The 23,972-nt window shown below is 69.7% G+C and overlaps 1 protein-coding gene across 7 annotated transcripts in view; it reads left to right on the top strand.

Annotated features, from left to right (window-relative positions):
• The first annotated feature begins 2,047 nt into the window (after window positions 1-2,047).
• The window catches only part of PACS2 (phosphofurin acidic cluster sorting protein 2), a 29,938-nt gene continuing 8,013 nt past the window's right edge, over window positions 2,048-23,972 (top strand). For 3 of the 7 annotated variants that reach the window (XM_054715675.1, XM_054715672.1, XM_054715678.1), the window contains exons 1-13: window positions 2,048-2,236; window positions 16,180-16,267; window positions 16,779-16,868; window positions 18,869-19,012; window positions 19,384-19,546; window positions 19,877-19,950; window positions 20,079-20,159; window positions 20,778-20,837; window positions 21,011-21,168; window positions 21,890-21,980; window positions 22,221-22,295; window positions 22,650-22,792; window positions 23,115-23,247. In XM_054715675.1, the coding sequence (XP_054571650.1) occupies window positions 2,118-2,236; window positions 16,180-16,267; window positions 16,779-16,868; window positions 18,869-19,012; window positions 19,384-19,546; window positions 19,877-19,950; window positions 20,079-20,159; window positions 20,778-20,837; window positions 21,011-21,168; window positions 21,890-21,980; window positions 22,221-22,295; window positions 22,650-22,792; window positions 23,115-23,247 (1,419 nt within the window). In that variant the 5' untranslated portion in view covers window positions 2,048-2,117. The remainder of the gene's footprint in view (window positions 2,237-16,179; window positions 16,268-16,778; window positions 16,869-18,868; window positions 19,013-19,383; window positions 19,547-19,876; window positions 19,951-20,078; window positions 20,160-20,777; window positions 20,838-21,010; window positions 21,169-21,889; window positions 21,981-22,220; window positions 22,296-22,649; window positions 22,793-23,114; window positions 23,248-23,972) is intronic. The other 4 variants (XM_054715676.1, XM_054715673.1, XM_054715677.1 and 1 more) reach the window with 3 other exon arrangements.

Genomic DNA, 23,972 nt, shown 5'->3' with positions numbered 1-23,972 from the left:
TTTGGGAATGTGTTTTTGTTGATTTCAGAGTGAGGAAGGGAGAGGGAGAGAGAGAGAGAGAGAGAAACATCAAGGATGAGAGAGAACCATGGATCGGCTGCCTCCTGCACAGCCCCTACCACCCGGGCCTGACTGGGAATTGAACCTCGACCTCCTGAGTCAGGGGTTCACGCTCAACCACGGAGCCACACCAGCCAGGCCGGCGTTTAAGCATTTTCACCTTAGTGGTGCCCTGGGCGGGGGGAGGGGCGCGGGGGGCGCTCCGGGCAGACTGTGTGCCGGCCACCTCCCTGGCTCCTCTCTGTGCCTCTGTTTCCCCCACCGTCAAATGGGGATGGGACCAGGCGGCTGTGGCCGGGACAGGCTCCCAAGGGTGCCTGGTGCGGAGGAGCGGCCCGGCTCCCCGGGGGCCGCCCGCCAGCAGCCGGTGTCAGGCCCCGTGTGCACGGCTTCGTCACCCTCATCCCCTCGCTTGGCCCCCGGTTGTCCGCCTGGCGGGGTGCACGCAGACACAGCGTCAGGCGCCCGCTCATCTGGCCGCGCTGTCAATGGGTGTCTGTCCCCCGCTGTCACCGACGGCAGCCCGTCCCCGCCGGGGGCGGCCACCCTCTCCCTGAACACCCCCATCTCGTAGGTACAAGACCCACAGGTGCCGGGGGCAGGAGCAGCCATGTAAGGCAACACCCAGTCAGCTGGCGGAGCGGAGGGACCCCAGGCTGTCAGCTGCACCCCCAGAGGGGCAGGCACACGTGGGAGACACAGCTCCTCTTGTTCTCTCCAGAGCCGCCCTTGGCCTGGAGCAGCCGCAGCTGTTCTCCGCTCCAGATACCGAGTTCCAGCTGGAGGCCGGAGGGGGGGGTCCCGGCCGGAGGAGGAGGCCGGAGGGCAGTGGGAGCACGCGGATTCGGTTTATTTCAGTAAAACTATTTGAGGCCGCAGGGCACACACCGGGAGCGGGAGCGGGAGCGGGAGCGGGAGCGGGGAGAAGAGCCGCCGTGATCGGTGAACACAAAGCAGCGGAGGTGCCGGGAGGCTCTCCCTCGTCCCAGCCCCTGGGACTGACCAGACCCCCCCAGGCTGGGGGCGCGGACGCTCAGCCCCAAACCTAGCGGTCCTTTCCTTGGCCCTTTCCGCCTGCCCGGCCCGTGGCCCGCGGGCAGCTGTGCCCATCGCCTCCTGCTAGCCTGGTCCCCAAGTTCCCTGGGAGCCCGGGGCCGGAGCTGCCCCTGCACCAGGCATTTCAGTCTTTGGTAAAAGACGCAGAAGGGGCGTCGCCGGATAAGGAGGCTTGGGCGGCAGGAGGACACCCCGGAGGGGAGTCACGGAGGCTCAATCCCACCCCCCGGAGCGGGGGGTGCCCCAGGGCTCCGGCAGGCGGAAACCCCTCCGGTGGCGACCCAGGTCCTCCTGCTGCACCGCGTCCCCAGGCCTCGTGGGGGACCGGAGGGGCGCGGGGCCCAGCGGTCCGGGGGTTCGTGGGAGAGAGACGGGACAGGAGGGCACGGGAGGACTCCGGGGACGCGCCGAAGCCCGGGTTGGTGCCTGGGGACAGCGACTGCTCCAGGGGGAGTGGGGGGCTGCGGGGGGCTGCGGGGCCCTAGGTCGGGGAAGCGCGCTCGGTGGGCGCCCCGCGGGCGGACCCAGTGCCCCTCGGCCCCGCCGCCGCTCCCGGGGGGCGGGGCGGGGCGGGGCGGGGGCGGGGCCTGTGCGCAGGCGCGGGCGCGCGCTCCCGCGGGGGCGGGCGGGGTCCTCGCGCGGCGCCGGCGGGGAGGGTGTGCGCTCACCTCACTTCCGGAGGGCGCTCGCGGGCCGTGATTGGGCCTGAGGGGGTGAGCGCGCGCCCGCCCGGCCAATCGGCGGCGCCGGCGGCGCGCGGTCGTGGCCCGGGGGCGCGCGGCGCGGTCCCGCCAGCGGGGGCGCGCGAAGCGGGGCGGGGCGGCTGCACTTCGTCGCCGCCCGCGGGCCCGTCCGCCGCCCGCCCGGCCGTTCCAGCCGCCCGGCCGCCATGTGACCGCGCCACCGCCCTCCGCGCGCCAGGCCCGCCCGCCGCCCGCCGCCGCCGCGCGTCCGCGGCCCGGCCGCAGCCCCAGACCGCCGAGGAGCGGGGGGCCGGCGCCATGGCCGAGCGGGGCCGCCTGGGCCTGGCCGGCGCGCCCGCCGCACTCAACACGCCGGTGCCCATGAACCTGTTCGCCACCTGGGAGGTGGACGGCTCCAGCCCCAGCTGCGTGCCCAGGTACTCGGCCGCCCTTCCGGGCGCTTTGTTCCCGCGCGCACCTGCCGGCCACCGGGGCCCCCACCCGGGACCGGCCACCCAGGACCTCGCGCCGGGGCCCCCACCCGGGCTCCCCCCCCCCCCGGGATCTCCGTCTGGGAACTCCACCCGGGACCGGCCCCCCAGGATTCCACCCGGGACCTGGCGCGCGGGCTGCGGCGTCTGCGCCCCTTTGTGGACACACGCGTTCCCGGCGAGGTGCCCCTGAGCGCGGAGGGTGCCCCGGGTCCGCGTCTCCCAGGCCGTCCGGGGCGCTCACCTGGTTGGCGCCCAGCGGGGTCCTGGCAGCAGCCTCGTGATGGGGTGCCTCCTCCCCGCGGGGTACCACAGATTCCTTCTACATCCAGCCACACGGAGGTCTGAGTGGCCTGGGGGTGACCTCAGGGCACCCTGTCCAGAGGACACCCGGATCTGGGAACCTCGATTGTGTGCCTTCACCAGCACATCCTCACCCGCCGTCCTGGGGTCGGGTCCCCCCCCCCCCCCCTTTGCCCTGTGCCTGGTAACCTGGAGCCTCTGCTTGGACATGTCCCCTGCTCTTTGCATCCTGCTGGTAGTTCCGCCATCGCAAAGACACTCGCGTCCCACTTGGGGAAGCCCCTCGCCCAGCGCCGTGGCCAGTCCCACTCCACTCCACTCCCAGCTCCCCCCGTTCAGCTTCAAGCTCTGCTGTTTCCTCCGATGGTGGTCCCTGCTGACGGAGCTCCAGGCCGTGGGGGGGAGAGACAAGTGGCTCTGGAATAGACGCGGGCTGCAGGGGCTGCAGGGAGGAGCACTTTGTGTGTGTGGGGGGGTCTACTGGGGGGAGCTCGGGAGTGCCATCCAGGCCCCAGGCCCCGGACGCGGCTGGTGCGCACCGAGGGGCAGGCCCTCTGCCAGGCTCCTCAACAGGTCTTGCGGAGTGGGGCGTCGGGGCGCAGAGGTTCCCCCACACCCTAGGGTGCAGGGCCCGGCTGTGCTGGTGGACAGGGTGGGCCTCGCAGCCAAGCTCAGGCCCGGACTCCTCTCCTCTCCCTGTCTGGAAGTTGCCCACAGCCAGGGCTCCTTCTGGACCCCCCCCCCCCAGCTTCTCCTGTGGGTCCCTCTGCATTGTCCCAGCACCCCTGGGCCTTGGCGCTCCCCTCGTCCATGCTTGCCTCCTCCTGGCCACGTGGCCCCAGACTCGGTGCCCAGTGCAGCCTGCCTGGGCCGTCTCCGCAGCTTCCCGGGCTCCATGAAAGACCAGTTTTAACGGCCTGGGGGCGGGGGGCGGAGGGGGGAGTGCAGGAGAGGCCGGCGCTGCGTGGGGGGATGTGGGGTCTGGGCGGGTGGCACGGGTGTCGGCAGCTGGTGGTCAGCGCTGGTGGCCGCTCTGCTGCGGCCGCTCCTGTCCCGCGCGCGGCCCTGCCGTCCCTCCTGCCGGTGCGTCCTCGCCAGGCGGCCTCGTGCCCTGTGGGCCTATGGGAAGGGGTCCTGTTTCCTGCTCCCGGTTCGGCCGATCTCCACGGTTCTGAGTGGCGTCCACCTGATGTCTGTCGCTCGGCAGGGGCCCCGCCAGACACCGGGTGCTTCCCCCCGCGGGGACCTTGGGCTTGTTTCCGGTTTGGGCCGTTACGACCGTGCCGCTGTCGGCCTTCCGTCCTGCCCGTCCCCGTCCCCGGTGCATCGCCGTGGGTGGCAGGCTGCGTGAGCACGTGCTGGCGGTGGGGCTCGGGGGGTGCCCAGCGTTACTCCAGGCAGCTCCCCGGGGCGCTGTGCCAGCGCCGGCCGCCTCGGGCCTTCTTGCCAGCTCTGCCCGACCGCGTTTTGGCCAACTGGTCGGTGTGGGATGGTGTCGCGGTCGTCCTTTGCGTCTCTGATGGCCGTACAGGCCGCTTGTCCGTCCTCGTCAGGGAACTCCTCCCCCTTCTTCTGCCCGTTTTCTTCCTCCTCTCGGCCCAGTCTCAGCAGCTTCCTTGGGGCCAGCGAGGGTGTTGCCTGGGTTTGTGGGGACCCCCTCTTCCGACCAGCGCCCTCCTGTGCGCAGCCGATGCTGCGGTGTCGGCCTCGGCTCCTTCCTGCTCTTCCCTCTCACGTGGCGGCGGCGGCGGCAGGTTCGTGGATTTCCTCGCGGTGACAGCGTCCTCCCCGCTCACCCTGAGCCCCGGGCCTCAGTAGCGGAGCCCGCCCTCCCCGCCTCCTGTCCGCGGCCCCGCCGAGTCGGGTCACTTGGGACGGACCGTTGCGCTCCCGCCGAGGTTCACGCGTTAACTGTTAGTTTCTGGGCTGGGACATCTGTGCAGGTGCTACTGTCCCCATTTTAAAAGATATGTATTTTATTGATTTCAGAGAGGAGGGGAGAGAGAGGAACATCAATGGTGAGAATCGATCAGCGGCCTCCTGCACACCCTCCAGTGGGGATCGAGCCCACAGCCCGGGCACGTGCCCTGACCGGTTGAATCCGGGACCCTTCAGTCCGCAGGCCGACACGCTGTCCACTGAGCCACACCAGCTGGGCCAGAGCTACATTTAAAAACATATATGATTTTACTGACTTTTTGAGAGTAAGGGGGAAAGTAAGAAACATTGATTTGAGAGAGAAATACCCATCAGTTGCCTCCCGCTTGTGCCCCGACAGGGATCGAACCCGCCACGTAGGATGTACCCTGCCCAGCAGTCAAACCCGCCCCGTTCGGGTGCACGGACGACGCTCGCTAACAGCCACGCCGGCCAGGTGTCCCCGCGCGTTCCCGGTGCCTCCTTGTCCGTCTTGGCCTGTGGGAGGGCGGTCACGGGGTCCGGTGTGCACTCAGGGGGCTCAGCTGGACGTGCATGTGACAGCTGGGTGCCCAGCGGCCCCCCAGCAGCCGGCAGGTCTGCGTCTTGGCTCAGCACCCCGGCAGACGTGTGTCTCCCCGCCCCCAGGTCCAGGACTTCAGGGGCCTGGGCTGGCGGACAGCTCGCGGGCTGGCCTCGTCCTGCGGCCACTGCGGCCGTTGGAGGAGCCGCCGTGCTGTGAAACCTGCGCAGGGGGTGGGCGTGTGGGCTGCTTCCAGGTCGGGCTTTTGTGTCAAAGCTGCTGTGACCCCTGGGGTGCCGGCTGCGGGACTGCGTCTTCCCTCTTCTCCCGTCACGGCGGCCGCGGGCAGGCGGGTGGGTGTCGGCTCCGTGCGAAGGGGCGGCTTCCGGAGTGGGGGCACCACCGCCCAGGCCAGCGGCTGCCTCCCGGGTCCTCGTCCTCTCGGCCCAGCGTTTCCGTGGCCCGATGCTGCTGCTCAGGCCTCCTCTGTGCTCACTGTGGGGGGTGTGGAATGCACCAAACACGCTTTAGAAAATACGTGTCTTTTATGGATTTCAGAGAGGAAGGGAGAGGGAGAAACACCAATGACAAGGAGGAATTATGGACCAGCTGCCTCCTGCACGCCCCACACTGGGGATCGAGCCACGACCCGGGCCTGTGCCCTGACGGAATCAAACCGTGACCTCCTGGTTCACAGGTCGACGCTCACCCACTAGCCCTGCCACGTTCACCACCCGGCGGGGGGGGGGGCGGGGGGGAGTGCCGTGGGAAGCTTTCGTCACGCGCGTGCTTTTATGTGTAGAATCATTCCACTCACGTTATTTGTACATCTCCCCGTTATCCTTTATTTAACCTGATGGGATATTTCAAAGTTTCTTAGTTTCCAAATGTATGGGTTTTTTCTAGCTACTTTTCCGTGGTTGAATTTGTGGCTTCTCTGCCCTCCGTTATTCTGGAAAGTTCTCGGCCTCTCTTTGGTTGTGTCTGCCCCGTCCTCCGTCTCCCGGCTTCCAGAACACCGCCCGGACGTGTGTAGCCCTTCCCCCGGCCGGCTTTGTCTGCCCCGAAGCAGCGGCCCGCTCCCAGCCCGCTCTCTGCACTGTCCGGTCCCGTGCGAGGGGCGCCGCGGGCAGCGGCTCCGTGGAGGGCGGCGGCTCCGTGGAGGGCGGCGGGTCCCCAGTCCTGCCCAGAGCCTGTGGGAGGGGCTGGAGCCGACGTGCTCAGGATGTGGGTTCGCTGGGTTTGGGGAAGTCGTGATCTATTTTGAGGGTGTGTGTTTGGGAGAAGGGTGCAGGAGCGGGTGGATGGGTGGGGGTTGCAGGGTTTGAGCTGGGTGCACCTTGGCAGCCCCGGGGAGGGGGCGCTGCATCCAGGAGAGACTGGGGAAGCTGACTTGGGGGTGCACGGCCTGTGGACTGGGCCTCTGGGGGTGCCTGGCCATAGCGCCACCCTCTGGCCCCCGCTGTGCACGTGCCTGGCCGGGCCTGCCCTCCGGTGCACGAAGCGGGACTCACGCTGGGACCCAGGCCGTGGCAGCGCCCCCCCGCCCCCCGGGCTGGCTTCCCCGGTCCTGTCCACGGCCCCGTGCGGGAGGAGCGTGTGCTCAGTGCGTGCCGTCGGGCCCTGCGGGGAGGCCCGAACGTGCGTGCAGGGTTTAGAGTCGGTTCCTCCTGCCTGGAGGGGCGTGGGGCCCCATCGGGTGGGCTTGGGAGGTGTGACACAGAGCGTCCCCGTCGCCGCCGAGTTCCTGGAGGCTGCGCTGCGTGTGTCTAGGCATCTGCAGCGAACACGGGCCCTCGCCCACTCTGGGGAGGCAGCCGGTGCCCACATGGTGCCGCTGCCCGAGGTTCTTGCCCGTGGAGCCCCGGCTGCAGCCGCCGGTCCTGGACGGAGGGCAGGACGGGCCCCGGGGAGCGTGGTAAACAGGCAGAGCGCGGGTGGGAGGCGCGGGAGCGGGCGTCTTTCTTCCCCTGGCACGCGGGTGGCGGCTGCGACCCAGGAGGGAGGTCCCCGCGGGGATGTGAGGCTGTGGCCTCGGGGGTCTGGGCAGGCGCAGGGCTGGGGCGTCTTCTGTGTCTGCCCCCCCACCCCCGTCGCTCGCAGGGGAGGCGGGGGGGGGGGGCGGGGGACCTGCCAGGCCCGTCCTCGAGGGTCGGGTTCGGTTGGAACCCGGTCGGAGCAGGTTCTGCTGGGGTCAGCCCTGCGGCAGCTCCAGGCGCCGTGAAGGTCGCTCTCCGTGGTCTGTGCGTCTGGCGGGACCCCGCGCCTTCCTGGGCCTGTCCTGGGTCCGCGGGGAGAGATGCCCTCACCGTTCCCTCTCTCCTGCCGCCTCCTGGAGAGCGGTCCTGGCAGGGCGGTGACCAGCTGCTGGCAATGCCCCCCCCCCCCCGCCCTGCCTGGGGCACACTCAGCACTTTGGCCCCGGCTGGCTGACACTCCATCCCTGTGTCACCGCCGCAGAGGCCACGGGTGGGCCAGCTGCCACTCAGCTGCCTCCTGACACGGCCTGCGCTGGGCTCACGGTCCCCTGCAAGCCGGCGTCCGCCGTCCTGTGCCGGCGCTGCTCTCCGCGGAGAAGCCGGGCGGGCGGGCCGGCGGGCAGGCAGGCAGAGCGCAGACCCTGGAGTGAGGGCAGGGGCAGCCATGGTGTGGGACGTCCCACCGCACCTGGGAGAGGCCCGGAAAGACGCGTGGCCGGGCCGGCCTAGGCGGGGCCCACGGGCCTGGCCGCGCTCCGTCCCTGCTGGCTGTCCGAGCGGCGAGGTGGGGTCGTGTCCACCCCCCACCCCCACCTCCCGCCCCTGCTCCGCTCGGCACTGACCCAGCCGCCCGAGGGTGGCAGGCTCTTCAGCGGCAGGTGCTCTAGCTGCTGTGGAGGTGACTCGTTCAGGGCCCCGTCACCTCGCCCTGGGGGGACGCGGAGGGCTGTTCCTCCCCTGTGGCCCGGGCGGGCAGGCCTCGCCCCAGGCTCCAGGCTGGGCCTGCACAGGAGGAGGGCAGAGCGGGCGCGGCGGGCGGCCGGGAGGTGCGCTTGTGGTTTGCGGGGGCTCTGGTGGCCCCTCCCGGCACGGCCTGTGCAGACCCCCTCTGGCCTCTCGTGCCCGTGCCCGGCCCGGCACCTGCTTGTCATCAGGATTTGCTCCCTGGGGCCCTGACCCTGTTAGACTGTCGCCCGCCCACCAACGGCTTTGGGTTTCATTCCGGGTCAAGGGCATGACCTGGGTTGCAGGTGTGATCCCCAGTCCCGGCTGGGCGCCTGCGGGAGGCAACCAATCGAGGCCCCTCTCTCACATGGATGGCTCTCTCTTTCCCCCTTTCCTCCCTCCCCTCCCTCCCTCCTTCCCCCCTTCCCCTCCCCCTCCCTCCCGTGGTCTCGGAACATCGATGGGAAGGAAAGTGGCCTCGCTGAGGATTAACAATGACTTGCTCCCTGGCTGCTGTCGCCCTCCTCGCCTGGAAGAAGCCCCGGAATCAGGCCTTGCTCCCCCGGCCAGCACCCGCCAGAGGATTGGCCTGCCCTGGTCGGGGGGACGGGCCGGCAGCTCGAGGGGCGTCGGGGGGCCTGGCTCCTCGGGCCGGCGGTGCTAGAGCAGTGACCGCAGCCTCTGTCCCCGGCCTGAGCTCTCCCCGCTTACGGCCCCTGGGGCGCAGCCTCTGTCCTTCCCAGCCGCAACCCCGGTGCCCGGGGGGCCGGTGCCCCTCCCTGGAAGTGAGCCTGCAGGGCGGGGGGCGGGGGCCCGAGGGAGGCGAGTGCCCCCGTGTGGCACGGCGCTCGGCACCGGGACAGGAGGCGCCAGCCCCACAGGCGTCCTTCCCAGGAGGACAGGCCGAGGCAGGTCCCACCCGCACCAGCCACCGGCCCAGTCCTGGCTTCAGGATGAGAGAGCCGCCCAGGAGGTGACCCTGTGCCCACGGGGCGGGAAGTGGCGCTGGCGCCCCTCGGCGTGGCCCTGCTCCCGGGAAGCCTGGCACACGGGGCCTGCGGGGCGGCCGCGGGCCGGGGAGCGGGGTGGAGAGGCCCTCGGTCAGAGGCCCAGGCTTCCAGAGCGCCTGCTCTGCCGAGGCTGTGGTGGCGAGGACCCTGCCGGGACCCCGGAGCCTCATTGGTGCTGCGTGGGGCTGGGGGGCGGTGGCCGGGGAGGGGCCGTGAGGAGGGCGGGGGGGGGGTGCTGTGGCCAAGGAGGGGCCGTGAGAAGGGCCGGGGGTGGGGGGTGGGGAGGGGTCGTGAGGAGGGCGGGGGGGGGGGGGCGGTGGCCGGGGAGGGGTCGTGAGGAGGCAGGGGGGGGGGGCCGGTGGCTGAGGGAGGGGGGAGCAGGGCGGAGCGAGGCTGGGGCACGTGTTGTCGGGGTGCAGCCAGAGCTGCTGCCCCCCATCGCCTGTTTCTCAGCAGAGTGAGCGGAGCAGGAGTGGCGGGGTGAGGGCGGCCCAGCGAGTGGAGGGGAGGGGCCAGGAGGGACAGGGCCCCGTGGGCTGTGTCCAGCGTCTCAGGCGTGATGGGGGCGCCGGCATCCTCACCCCACGCCCTGGGGCCGTGGCTCAGCCCCTGAGGCTTTGGGAGCAGGTCCGGGCCACAGGCCGGGAGGGGGACCGGGACCACGTGGCCCCACCTGGGTGCTTCCGGGGCCCCAGCCTGACGCCCCGCTTCCCAGCCGGCCTGCTCTCTGCTGTTAAAGCCCCTCGCGGGGCCTGGGGGTCCTCACTCACAGGAAAGCCCTGGGCAGGGCCCTCCCGGCCGGGACACTGTGGGGTGCCCTGCGGCGATGGTGAGGTGCGTCCGCAGCGGGCTTTGGGCTGGAGGCGGAGGGGCGGGGTGACCCCGGGCCTCTGGGTCACCCAGGTGCGGGGTGCAGGCCTGCGGGCGGCCTCCTGATGGCTGGGACCAGAGTGGCGACGGCCCCCGTGGCGGCCCAGAGCTGAGGGGGCGTGTCCCACGTTGTCCGCTCAGCCCCTGGGAGCCGTCCCCACAGACGCGCAGCCCATGCTGCCCCCCCGCCCCCCCGGCCTGGCTCCGCCTCCCCCTGTGCCCTGTCGTGGCCTCTGCTGGGCGGGAGGTGGGCACAGAGCCCCGGCCCCCTCCCCGCCGCCCCCTCCGCGGAGTCCCAGCCTTCCCGGACGAGGCCCCGCCTGCGCGGGCACCTCTGACCTTCGCCTGATTAGCAGGACGCAGCCGTGTCCAGATAAGGCGCAGACACCTGAGACGCTGCGGGGCCGGGAGCGCTGGCAGCTGCCCAGGCCGGAGAGGCCAGCAGCGTGCGGGCGGACGGAGCCTCCCCCGCGGGGCCGCCTGCGGGGCCGACGCGGGCGCTGCTGAAGGAGGCACCGCGTGCCCACCCGGAGCCCGCAGGGCCGGGGTGCTCCTCTGCCCCCCAGTCCCCTTCCTGGAGGCGGACGGGGTTGGGGCCCCCTGGCCAGCTGCCACCGCAGAGCCCGGCGCCCACTGAGACAGACACGCGACGGCACGGACGGGTCAGCCGGAAACAAAGGCCCCTCAGTCCTCCCGCCTACGGACACGGTCGGCACGTCGGGGACCACAGAGGCCTGGCCGTGTCCCGTGTCCCGTGGGCCTGCAGGGGAGCAGCGGGTCAGCGTTCTCGCAGCGGCTGCATTTTCCAGAAACCCATCCCCGCTCTGCTCCGTGCCCAGCGCTGCCGGGGGCCCAGAGCCTCCAGCGGGCGATGCGGGGACCTCTCGGTGGGCTGCAGAGGGTCACCATGGGGCCCCCAAATCACTCAGAACAAGACCTGGTCTCGGCCGGCCACAGCCCCACGCACAGCGGCCCCGCGCACGGCCTGAAGATGTCCCCCTCACCCGCGCCGTCGGGGGGCCAGCGCTAAGCACAGGGCTCTGCCGGCTCGCCCTTCACGGGAGGAGAGCTGACACCCCAGCACGGCTGAATCTGGAAGCCGCTCCTGGGGAGGAGGCCGGAGCAGAGGTCCCGGGCTGAGGGGTCCCGGGACGAGGGCAGTGCCATGGGCGCCTGCCGGGGCAGGACCGCGAGGGCGGAGGCCAAGGCCAGGGGTCCTGGCGGGTGAGGAGGCGTTCAGAGTGGAGGCGATGGCTGCCCACACGCGGAGGTCCTACTGCCACTGACTCGCCCCGTACACGTCCAGCTGTCCACGCCGTCACGTGTATTTGCCACAACAATGACACGTTTTAAGAAAAGGGGACAGGGATGGTTCTGGACCAGGACACCAGCCGGCAGGCCAGCGGGCTGCTGTGTCCCTGCGGGCCTGTGTGGCCGACGGCAGGAGGGCCCGGCCGCGGCTGGGGGCCTGGGCCTGGGGCTGGGCCTGGGGCTGGGGCTGGGCCTGGGCCTGGGCCTGGGGCTGGGGCTGGGGCTGGGCTGGTGGGGAAGCCACTCTGTGGCCTTCCGAGTGCGTGTCTGTGCTTCTCTGAGAGCCTTTGTGCTCGGGACAAAGCCTTGGCCTGCACGGCCCTGCGGCCACGCGTCTGTGCCCTGCGCTGTGTCTGACTTTGCTCGTGGTGATGTCCCCACTTCAGTCCTGCAGGAGTTCGTGGCTCTGTCTGCCCAAAGTCGGCCCAGCTTGTGAGCGAGCAAGTGAGCGAGCGAGTCAACGAGTGAGTGAGCGAGTGAATGAGTGAATGAATGAGCGAGTGAGTGAGTGAATGAATGAATGAGGGAGGGAGTGAATGAATGAATGAGGGAGGGAGGGAATGAATGAACGAGGGAGTGAATGAAGGAATGAGGGAGTGAATGAAGGAATGAATGAAGGAGGGAGTGAATGAAGGAGTGAGGGAGTGAATGAAGGAATGAAGGAATGAGGGAGTGAATGAAGGAATGAATGAAGGAGGGAGTGAATGAAGGAGTGAGGGAGTGAATGAAGGAATGAAGGAATGAGGGAGTGAATGAAGGAATGAATGAAGGAGGGAGTGAATGAAGGAATGAATGAAGGAGGGAGGGAATGAATGAAGGAGGGAATGAATGAATGAGGGAGGGGGTGAAGGCACACTGTCCCGGGCGCACAGAGGGCCGAGGGTGCAGTTAGGCGGGACGCCCTGCCTGTGCTGAGCGGTGGAGCCTGTGTGGGGAGAACCCCTCTTAGGAAGTTGTTTTGTTAAAATATGTGAACAAGTGCTGTTTTTAACATATTGATTCCAGAGAGGAAGGGAGAGGGAGAGAGGGACAGAAACATCAACGCTGAGAGAATCATGGACCGCCTGCCTCCGCACGCCCCCCACTGGGGACTGAGCCCACAGTCCAGGCTTGTGCCCTCGACCGGAATCGAACCCGGGACCCTTCAGTCCGCAGGCCGACGCTCCGTCCCCTGAGCCACACGAGCGAGGGCCACGGGACGCCACTCGCCGGGCCCGCTGCCGCGCGTGGGCGCTGGGTTGAGGCACGCCTAGGTCGCGGCTTCTCCGGCTTCTGGAAAAGGACTAAGAGGCGGGACGCTGGCGCCCCCTGGCCCTCGAGCACCCGCCTCCCACCTCCGTCCGAGGCGTTGGGGTCGGGGTTCCGTTCGGCCGCGGCAGGAGCGGTGCGGTCCCTCCTGGGGGGGCCTGCGCTTCCTGGTTGACGACGCCGGTGAGCGTGCTCGTGGCCGCGCGCCATCACGGGTCTTTATCAAGCGTCCAAACCTGCCCATTTCTCTTCTAAGTCGTTTTCCAGTCGCAGTCCACGTTCGGCATCACGGCGTGTGCGCTCCAGGTGCACGGCCTGGTGGTTAGACCCCATGTACCTTGCAAAGTGCCCACCTGGCATGTACGTAGTCATGGCAGTTTTTTTATTGATTTTAAGTCAGTATTTTCATTGATTTTTAGAGAGAGGAAGGGAGAGATAGAACATGGCTGAGAGCCCTGGCCGGTGTGGCTCAATGGATAGAGCGTGGGCCTGTGGACGGAAGGGTCCCGGGTTCGATTCTGGTCAGGGGCACGGACCTCGGTTGCAGCTTCTCTCTGGCCTGGGCCCTGGTTGGGACTCGTGCAGGAGGCAGCCAATCGATGTGTCTCTCACGTCGATGTCTCACTGCCTCTCCCTCTCTCCTCCGCCCTCTCTAAAAGTCAACGGGAAAATACCCCCCCGTGAGGATTAATAACAAAAGAAACACTGATGAGAGAGGACCAGCCTCCGCGGGCTGCCTCCTGCAGGCCCCCCATGGGGATCGAGCCGCCACCAGCAGTCGAACTGGCGACCTCTCGGTTCCCGGGGCGACGATCAACCAGCGAGCCGGGCGGGCGGGCTCTTACTGTCTCACCCATTTCCTCTCCTCCGGCCGACCCCGGACTGCTCTGTACCCGCCCTCCTGTAGCCCAGCCCTCGCCGTTCTCACGCGGCCCTCGCCCGCCCCTGCAGCCGTGGCCGTTGGTTTTCCTTGTTGCGTTTCGACCGTTCTTCATTCTGGATACAGCCCGTCCAACCTGCGATGTGCGTTTCCTCCCCCTCAGCAGTGTTTTCACAGAGCACAGCTTTACACTTCAGTGAAGTCAAACTTACCCAGCTTTCCATTTCCGTTGCCCTGTGCACCTGCCCTCACCAGCGTCGTAGCTGTCCTGGCCGCGGCTCACAGCACGGAGGCGGGAGGCGGGGTTCGGGGTGCGGGTAGCGGGGAGCGGAGAGCGGGGAGCGGGAGGGCCCACCTGGCCTCTCTCCTGTTCCCAGTGTTCCCCGCGTTCGGCTCCGTTGCCTTTCCAGGAATTTTAAGGCAGCGGATGGAGACTAGGAGAAGGCTTGTGCGGGCCCACCTCCGTGCGCGGAGGCCACCTCCTCGGAGCTTTCGGCTCAGATCCTGCGCTGGTTCCTGTTAGATTTAGGTTTTTCCGTTTTGGCTGTGGAGCCACTGTAAATGGAATTTTAAAAACTAACTTCCAGCCCGGCTGGCATGGTCAGTGGCTCAGCGTCGACCTGTGAACCAGGAGGTCAGGGTTCAATTCTGGTCAGGGCACAGGCCCGGGTTGCGGGCTCCCTCCCCAGTGGGGGGTGTGCAGGAGGCAGCCGATCGATGATTCTCTCTCATCAATGATGTCTCTCTCTCTCTCCCTTCCTCTCTGAAATAAAAAACATATACGGAGCTTCCCTAATGTGCCACAACATTTTCTAAAATGCCTTTTAAAACTTGGCTTCCAGCTGTTTGTTGCTGCTCACGTGCTGCACTTGGAGGGTTTGCGGAGCTCGCGGTCCAGGAGGTGCTCGGGGGCCAGGTCCACCAGCAAGAAGGGCCGCCCCCCCCCCCCCCACCCGGGCCCTGCCTGCGCGCTGGCGGCCTGGGGACAGGCTCAGCGGGTCCCTCCATCGCGTGATGTGGCGTTTTGTCGGAGGGGTTTCTGGCTCCGTCGAGGAGGTTGAGGTCTTCCTGACCCGGCCCGGCGACTGGTGACGATTGATTCTGACGTGGAGCCAGCCCTGCGTCCCTGGACACGCCCGCGTGGTCCCGGCCTCGCCCCGCCTCTGCTCAGGAGGGTCCGTGGGGCCCGTCCTGGGCGCGGGGTGTGTGCTGAGCGGGCAGCGGCTCCCTCAGCCGGGACGCCGGCTCTCCCGGTCTGTTTCCTGGAAGAGCGGACGCAGCGTCTCTGGGTCAGCTGCCGGGTCTTCTCCTGCGGAAGGCTTCTCGCCGTCAGCTCCCCGCTCAGTGGACGAGGCTGTGCAGACTCACGCGTGTCCGCGCGGTGCGGACGGCCACTCCCCATGCCCAGCACCGGTCAGTTTGTCTCTCTGTCTGCGGGGTTTGTCATTCTGTTACCTTCCCAGAGAGCCAGCTTTCGGTGGGATTTCCTCTCCTGGCCGCCCTCCCTCGGTCTGACGGCCCTTTCCTCGTGTCTTCGTGGCCGGTTGAGGCCTTTGTCCGGTGGCTCAGGCGCGACGCCCTCGGCGCTGCCTGGCGGTGCCCTCCGAGCTCTCCTGGCACGCCACCGCGCCCGCCTCCGTCACTGTGGCCTGTGGGTCGCCGCGGGTCCCGGGAGCTCCCGGCCGCCTTGCCCGTGTCGATGGTGCACTCCAGTTGTCCGGGGACGTGCCCGCTGGTGCCAGTGCGCTCAGCGCGCTCGCTGGGGGGTGGCCAGCGGGCCTGTCCTGGTGCGCGCCGGCCCTCTAGTCGGCTCCTCGGTCCTCTTCCCCTCACGGCCCGACAGGAGCCTCGTGCCGCTGTGGTGCCAGCAGGCGCGGTGCCTGTGGCCTGGCACGCCAGGCATCTGTCCTGCTCCTGGGGTTCAGACGCCTACCTTGGGGACTGAGTGACAGCTCGGGGCGGGGCACAGAAAGTCTGGATTTCCTGACTGGGACGCAGACGTCGGGACTTGGTCAGAGCGCGAGAGCCTGCAGCCTGGCCCTGGCAGTGGGTGTGGGCTGCACACGCCCTCTCTCTGTCCTGGTGGGTGCACCGGGGACCCAGCGTGTGCGGGCTTCCTGGGAGGTGGGCCTCCCGGGACAGCACCCACTGGTCTCCGTGCAGACCCTGAGCGAGGCAGGTGGACGTGTCCCCCGGGCCCTCCCTCAGGGCGGACACCCATCCTTCTGACTGCGTTGCCCAGAACAGAGGGTGGAGGTGAAGTTGGTGGGTCAAGGCAGGCTCCCAGCCAGTGGGGCAGGTGGGCGGGGCCGTGATAGATGGGCGGGGCCTTGGGGTGGGAGGCTGGTGCCCTCACAGCTGGGGGCACTGGCATTCTGGCCTGCCTGCCTGCCCACGGACCCTTTGGCACCTCCAGGACCCTTCAGAGAGGGGCGCCTGGCTGACTGCCTGGGGTGCTCACCACTTGTGAGGGGGCTCCCGGCCTGGGTGGGCCGGGGCCGGGGCTCCCGAGAGACTTGATGGCCGTCTACCGCGGTGACTGTGAGCTGGAGGCCAAGGCCGGAGGGTGGTGGTCCAGCTGTGGCTGGGGCCTCTCTGGGCTCGAGGCGGGTGGGAGGCGCGGGCACTGCCCAGGCGGGTGGGAGGCGGGTGGGAGGCGCGGGCACTGCCCCGGCGGGTGGGAGACGGGTGGGAGGCGGGTGGGAGGCGCGGGCACTGCCCAGGCGGGTGGGAGGCGGGTGGGAGGCGGGTGGGAGGCGCGGGCACTGCCCAGGCGGGTGGGAGGCGGGTGGGAGGCGGGTGGGAGGCGGGTGGGAGGCGCGGGCACTGCCCAGGCGGGTGGGAGACGGGTGGGAGACGGGTGGGAGGCGCGGGCACTGCTGAGCGCACCCGTGACCTTGCAGGTTGTGCAGCCTGACCTTGAAGAAGCTGGTGGTCTTCAAGGAGCTGGAGAAGGAGCTCATCTCGGTGGTGATCGCTGTGAAGATGCAGGCGAGTGCCCCCTCCCGTCCTGGGCCCTGCAGGACGCCCGCTGCCCGGCCCGAGAGGGCGGCTCCGCAGGCAGCAGGGGCGAGTGTGCGGGGAGCAGGGAGCCTCGGCTGGGCGGCTGCCTGGAGGGCAGTCCTGATGCTCCGGCGGGGCTGGGATCCTCCTGGGGCGCAGTCCTGTCCCCCGAGAGGGCAGACGGGCCTCCCAGAGTGCGGCCGACACCCGTGCCCACACCCCAGCCCCAACCCCGGGCCTGGCCCAGCTGCTCTCCCCTCTCCTCTGGAGCCCTGATGCTCACACAGCCCTCAGCCCGGCCTGCCTCGGTCTCAGTAGCTGTGGATGCCCCGTCCCCACTTCTCGGTCCTGAGGCAGATTCCCAGGGGCCTCGGGGGCCGAAGACCAATGTTGCGGCCCGGCCCTTGGGCGCTGGGACCCTGCTCCCAGCCTGGGCTCCTGTCGGAGCGGAGAGAAGGGGCGTGGCCGCGGCGCTGAGTGAGGGCCGTCTCCCTCCCAGGGCTCCAAGCGCGTCCTGCGGTCCCACGAGATTGTGCTGCCCCCCAGTGGACAAGTGGAGACGGACCTGGCGCTGACCTTCTCCCTGCAGGTGGGCCTCTCCCCGTGACTCCCCCTCCGGGGAGAGCGAGTGAGGCGGGTCGTCCCCGTTTGGAGGAGAGGGCGCCTGGGAACTTGTGGTGTGAGCTCAGGCCCTCGGAGCTCGCCGTGCGCGTGGCTCGCTTACACCGGGACACCCCAGGATGAAACCGACGCCCCGACCTGGCCAGGGGGCGGGGTCCCGCCTGCGCGCCTCTGGCCGAGTGGGCCCAGCGCGGCTCGGCAGGCGCCGGTCCTTCCGCTCCAGCGGGCGGTCCACCTCCGTCCACTGCGGCTCCTCTCGCGGAGCGTGCGTGAGACAGGGCTGTGGTCGCGGGGAACCCCGAGAGCCCTGCCAGCTCCCCCCACACCCCCCCAAAGCCACCGCCCACCCGGGCCGGGCTCTGGTGCCCCCACGCACATCTGGGTTCCGTGTGGGTTATCTTTGGGGGAGGGGCAGGTTTACGGAGTATAAGTTACAAATCTGTATAAGTCCCAGTCTGTTTCCTGGAAGAGCAGTTCATCCTCTTTTAAAACACGCACAGCCCTCGCCGGTGTTGCCCAGTGGTTAAAGCGCCAGCCCACACGCCAAGGGTCGCAGGTTCGGTTCCTGGTCAGGGGCTTGTGCCTGTGTCGTGGGTCTCTCCCCGCCCCGGACGGGGCTCCTGCCGGAGGCAACCAATCACTGTGTCTCTTACATCCATGTCTCTCCCTCGCCCTCCCTCCTTTCCACTCGCTCTAAAAAGCAGTGGAGCCCTAGCCGGTTTGGCTCAGTGGGTAGAGCATCAGCCTGGGGACCGAAGGGTCCAGGGTTCGATTTCCGGTCGGGGGCACATGCCCGGGTTGTGGGCTCGATCCCCAGTGGGGGACTTCCAGGAGGCAGCCGATCCATGATTCTTTCTCATCATGGATGTTTCTCTCTCTCTCCCCCTCTTCCTTCCTCTCTGAAATCAATAAAACGTATTTACAGAAATAAAAGTAAAAAGCAGCGGGAAACCCGTTGGGTGAGGACTAACAACAACGAATTACAGGTGCGCAGTGTGAGTCCCTGCCCCTGTGCTTTTGTCCTTTTGGGGTTTTTAAAAAATATATTTCATTGATTTTTACAGAGAGGAAGGGAGAGGGACAGAGAGTGAGAAACATCAATGAGAGAGAAACATGGATCAGCTGCCTCCTGCACACTCCCCACCGGGGATGTGCCCGCAACCCAGGCACATGCCCTTGACCGGAATCGAACCCGGGACCCTTCAGTCCGCAGGCCGATGCTCCGTCCACTGAGCAACACTGGTTAGGGCAATGTGCTTTTGTTTTTTATTAAATATGTTTTTATTGATCTGAGAGAGGAAGGAAGAGGGAGAGAGAGAAATATCAGTGATGAGAATCATGGATCGGCTGCCTCCTGCACGCCCCCCACTGGGGATCGAGCCCACCCCCTGGGCATGTGCCGGGATTGAATCTGGGACGCGCTCTATCCACCCAGCCACCCACTGTTGTTCTTTAATCGTTACTGAGGACGTGCTTTTTTGAATTGATTTTTAGAGAGAGGAAGGGAGAGGGAGAGAGAACCCGAGAAACGTTGATGTGAGGGGGAATCATCGATGAGTTGCCTCCCGCACGTGCCCTGACCTGGGACGGAGCCTGAACCTGGGATGTGTCCTGACCAGAATCGAACCCGAGACCCTTCTTTGCAATGAGACACTCCTACCACCTGAGCCCCCCCCCCCGCGCCCCCCGCGCCCCCCCCAGGCCCATCCCCAACTTGGGAGGTCGGTTTTCTTTGTGAGCTTGAAGGAGCCCTGTGAGCATTTCCTCTTCACGCGCCCTGGGGTCCTGAGCCCCCCGCTGCAGCCACGGCGGGGCGGGCGGCCGGCTGCCTGCATGGGGAGCACGTGCTGGGGTGTGGCCCCCACGCCCTCAGCAGACGCACACCCGCCCGCTGGTAGTTGTTTCTAGCGTCGCGGTGGGCCGGAGGGACCTCCGGTGACCCCTGACCTGGGGGGATCTGGACCGCAGCGTGGCCCCTCCCCACAGTACCCCCACTTCCTGAAGCGGGACGGCAACAGGCTGCAGGTGATGCTGCAGCGGAGGAAGCGCTACAAGAACCGGACCATCCTGGGCTACAAGACGCTGGCCGCCGGCGCCATCCACATGGCCGAGGTGAGGCGTCCACGCCCGGCCCTCCCGGCTGCCTGTCCCCCCTCCGGGCCCCTCCCCGGCTCCCTGTCCTCCCTCCAGGCCCCTCCCCGGCTCCCTGTCCTCCCTCCAGGCCCCTCCCGGCTCCCTGTCCTCCCTCCGGGCCCCCCCCCGGCGCCCTGTCCTCCCTCCGGGCCCCTCCCCGGCTCCCTGTCCTCCCTCCGGGCCCCTCCCCGGCTCCCTGTCCTCCCTCCGGGCCCCTCCCGGCTCCCTGTCCTCCCTCCGGGCCCCTCCCCGGCTCCCTGTCCTCCCTCCGGGCCCCTCCCCCAGCGTCCTGTCCTCTCTCCTCCTCTTGCCCACGGCTCGTCTCCTCCCGCGGGAACGGTGCCGCGCAGGTGATGCAGCGCCCGCCGGAGGGCGGCCAGGTGCTGAGCCTGTGCAGCAGCGTCAAGGAGACCTCGGCCAAGGTGGCCGAGATCTGGATCTTCTCCCTGTCCAGCCAGCCCATCGACCACGAGGACAGCGCCATGCAGGCCGGCCCCAAGGCCAAGTCCACGGGTGAGTGCGGCCCGTGGCCCCTCCCCGCCCCCGGCCGTCCTCCTGGGGCTTGTGGTTGCCCCCGTCTGGCTGCGGGTCCCAGCCCTGCCCTCGGAGGCCGTGGCGTCGTCTGTCAGCGAAGTCACGGGTGGATCGCGGTGCCTGCGGGGTCTGGGCCTGTCACGCCGCCCTGTTGGGGTCATGGTCCCCCGTGGGGTGAGGGGGCAGGAAGGGCCGCGGGGGTTCCCAGGGGCGGCGGGGCTCGTGGTGGTGGAGAAGCGCCCCCCCCCCCCCCGGGCCAGCACACGGCGGAATCCCGCGGCGCTGACCTTCCGTGCGCCCGTTCCGCAGACAATTACTCCGAGGAGGAGTACGAGAGCTTCTCCTCCGAGCAGGAGGCCAGCGACGACGCGGCGCACGGGCAGGTAGGCGGCCACACGGGCGGCGGCACGGGGGGGGGGGGCCAGGCGCTGGGGCACCCGAGAGGCGGCTCCCGTTTGCCGGGAGGGGGGCCCCGCCCCGCGGCCGCCTGGCCTCAGCCCTGTCCCTGCAGGACCTGGACGAGGACGACTTCGACGTGGGGAAGCCCAAGCAGCAGCGGCGCTCGATAGTAAGAGCGGCGTCCATGACCAGGGTCGGTGGATCCGCTTTACTGACGTTGGGGAAGGGGGGCGGCGGGGGGCGCCTCAGGGTCAGGCAGCGAGGCGGCCGTGCCGGGCCTCAGGGCACGTCTCCTAGCGACGGTGTGGAGGTGGGCGTCGCCACGCGTGGCCGTGGCCGTGGCCGTGGCCTGGGGGGTCTGCGTGGTGCTCGGTTAGCCAGCTCCCCCGGCAGGCGCGTCACGTGGGGCCCCAGGCGGCCCCCCGCTGCCCAGAGGGGCCTGGCAGGGCTGTCAGCCTCCTGGCCCCGCGTGTCACAGAAGGTCCCACTGGTCCCAGTGCGCCCCACAGCTGTGCATGGGGAGCAGCGGGGTGGGCCTCCTGGTGTAGGGCTGCCCCCCACCGGGGGGCTGAGAGCAGCCGGAGCTGCGCACGCACCGCCAGCCCAGCGGGGGCCTCGGGGCGGGCAGTGGCCGCAGCCTCACCTGCCGGGAGAGCCATGGAGGTGCCGGGGGGGGGGGTGCTGAGTCTGCCCGCAGCCGCAGTTCAAGTGCTTGTGGAAGCCCCTGTTGTTGAGCTTGGGGGGCACGTGGGAGGCCACCCTCGGGCGCCCTGTCCCGGCCCCGGTCTGAGTCTCTGCTGTCCCCTCACAGCAACAGAACTTCAAGCAGAAGGTGGTGGCTCTGCTGCGCAGGTTCAAGGTGTCCGAGGAGGTGAGCGCGCCCCTCCCTCCCCCTCCGCCCGGCTCCCGGATCGCCCGGTGCCTGGGTGACTGGGCGGTGGAGCGGCTGGAGGGAGGGGCGCCTGTGGCTCTGTGCCCTCTGCCCTTTGGCCCTGCGACCTCCCTCCCAAGCCTGTGCCACCCCACGCCCCGTCCCCGCTGCAGGTCCTGGACTCGGAGCAGGACCCCGCGGAGCGCGTCCCCGAGGCGGAGGAGGACCTGGACCTGCTGTACGACACCTTGGACATGGAGAACCCCAGCGACAGCGGCCCCGACTTGGAGGACGACGACAGCGTCCTGAGCACCCCTAAGCCCAAGCTCCGGTGCGCGAGGGCGTGGGGGTGGGGGTGGGCGCTCGGGCGCGGGCCAGCGTGGGGGGACAGGGCGCCTAGAGCCCACAGGTTCCCGGGGAACAGCCGGTTGGGTCACACTCGGAAAGCTGGGTCCCGGGGTGTTGCCTGCAGGAGGCGGTGGGGGCAGAGGCTGGCTGTGGGTGCCCGCAGGGTGATAGCGGCCGGGCAAGGCCCCATCACGGGGAGCCGGGAGGAGAGGGCACACTCCTGGGTGAGGTGTGGCCGTCCCAGGCCCCTCCCTGCCTGCCACGCAGCGAGCGGTCCCGCCCTCGCTTGTCCACGTCCCCACGTGGCTGTCACCAGACCTAGAAGTCCCGCCCATCATTCAAGTTTGAGCTGCCCCCTGAGCCCGAGAGTCTGTAAGGCCCTCCCCCTCCGCACGCCTCTGCCTGCCGGACCGGCCTGTGGCCTGCACGGCCGTGTCTGCCGGGCCTCCTGATGGCCCCTGTGCCGTCCTGTCCCTGCGAGCCGGCGGGTGGTGGGTGCCGCGTCGGCCTGTGCGCGGGCTTTCAGGGACACGGGCCGTCTCAGCGGAGAGGGGCTCGGGCCGCCGGCCGCCTGTGTCCTCCCTCGTGCGGTGGTTCAGGACGGGGCCTTCTGGGGAGCGGCTCTGCCGGGGGGTCCCTGCAGGGGCGGTGGCTGTGCCCTCAGGTGCGGAGGGTCCTGGACAGTAACCCCCTCCCCTCCCCAGGCCCTACTTCGAAGGCCTGTCGCACTCCAGCTCGCAGACGGAGGTCGGTAGCGTCCACAGCGCCCGCAGCCAGAAGGAGCCTCCCAGTCCGGTGAGTGCTGGGCGGCGGCCGCGCTCCCCACGGGCCGGGCCGGCGGCAGGGGCCGCTCCGACCCCGTTGTCACCACTGGGTCACGTACACACCGAAGCCGGAACCCAGCGCTTATGTGCTGGCTCGTGTGGCCGACTCCCCGCCGGGCCGGTGACTGCCCTGAGCCCACGCCCACGAAATCCCAGCCCGTCTCCGGGCACCTCGGAGCCCGGCACCACCCGACTCCCGTCTCGCTCACAGGCCGACGCGCCCGAGAAGACGTGGGCCCCGGGTAGCAAGCCGCTCAGCGACAGCGTCTCGGAGCCAGTGGCCCACGTAAGCAGACGCAGGTCGCCCGTTGCTGGAGTTCAGACCACAGCCCTCCGCGCAGGCCGCCAGGGCCGCTGTGCGGGCGTCTCTGGGGACAGGGTGTGCCCTGTGAGGCTCCTGCTGCCCTCGGCTCTCAGGGGGCCCGGCCCGGGGCAGGTGGGCAGCTGTGGTGCTGGCCTCCCTGTGGTGCCAGGACCAGGAGCCCATCCATGGTGGGAGGTCGGTCGGCTCGGCTCAGCGCCCAGGAGTGCGTGTGGCCGTGCCCCAGGCAGGAGCCTCCAGCCTGCAGGAGGCCTGAACACGCCCCCCACGCCAGGGACCCCTGTGCGCGCCTCCCAGCAGCGTCCTTCCTCCCGGCAGAGCACGCCCACCCCCGGGGAGCCGCCGGCACCGCCCCCGGACAGCCCGGAGCCTGAGACCTCCGCCCTGGACGTGTTCACCGAGAGGCTGCCGCCCAGCGGGCGCATCACCAAGACCGAGTCCCTCGTCATCCCCTCCACCAGGTGACGGACCGCGGGAGGCCGTGGCTGGGGGGCCGGTGGGAGGGGCCCTGCGGGGGGAGGGGGGCGGGGGGCGGACACCCGCAGCCACCAGCTGCGATGAGACGCTCGGGAGGCGCACACCGGCGCCGACACCCCCGCTCCAGCCGCGCCAGGCCCGCGGGTCGCAGTGCGGCTGCTGCTCCAGGCGGGAGGTCTTGGTGGCCCATCGCCCGCCGGCCAGCCCCGTGCGAGGCGCTGTCGGCTCCGCTGGGCGCGCGTGGGAGGAGCGCACCTCTGAGCCCACGCGAGGCTCTAGGAACGCCAACCTGGCCCGCCTTCCCAGGTCTGAGGCCAAGCAGGCCGGCCGCCGGGGCCGGAGCACGTCCCTGAAGGAGCGGCAGCCGGCGCGGCCGCAGAGCGAGCGGGCCAACAGCCTGGACAGCGAGCGCTGCCCGGACACGCGGAGCCACCTGCAGGTGGGTGGCGCCCGCAGCCTCAGGGCAGCCTCAGCCTGGGCTCAGCGGCCCCATTGTCCCCTCTGCTGCCCCTGTGCCCGCCTGCCCGCCCCTGTGCCCGCCCCTGTGCCCGCCTGCCTGCCCCTGTGCCTGGCCCTGTGCCCCCCGCCCCTGTGCCCGCCCGCCCGCCCCTGTGCCCGCCCCTGTGCCCGCCTGCCTGCCCCTGTGCCCGCCCCTGTGCCCCCCGCCCCTGTGCCCGCCCCTGTGCCCGCCCGCCCCTGTGCCCGCCCCCCGCCCCCTGCCCCCGGCCCCGCCCCTGTGCCCCCCCCACCCCTGTGCCCGCCCCTGTGCCCTCCTGCCCGCCCCTGTGCCCCCCGCCCCTGTGCCCGCCCCTGTGCCCGCCTGCCTGCCCCTGTGCCCGCCTGCCCGCCCCAGTGCCCACCTGCCCCTGTGCCCGCCCCTGTGCCCCCCGCCCCTGTGCCCGCCTGCCCGCCCCTGTGCCCGCCTGCCCGCCCCTGTGCCCACCTGCCCCTGTGCCCGCCCCTGTGCCCCCCACCCCTGTGCCCGCCCCTGTGCCCGCCCCTGTGCCCCCGCCCCTGTGCCCGCCCCTGTGCCCTCCTGCCCGCCCCTGTGCCCCCCGCCCCTGTGCCCCCCGCCCCTGTGCCCACCCACTCCTATGCCCGCCCCTGTGCCCGGCGGCCTCTGCCCAGAGTTGAGTGCTGCCCACTTCTGGGTGCTGCTGGCAG

This window comes from Eptesicus fuscus, chromosome 5 (genome assembly GCF_027574615.1).
Source record: "Eptesicus fuscus isolate TK198812 chromosome 5, DD_ASM_mEF_20220401, whole genome shotgun sequence".
Taxonomy (NCBI): domain Eukaryota; kingdom Metazoa; phylum Chordata; class Mammalia; order Chiroptera; family Vespertilionidae; genus Eptesicus; species Eptesicus fuscus.
The sequence above is the reverse complement of the archived record's forward strand: the minus strand, read 5'-3'. Positions and strand labels throughout refer to the sequence as shown.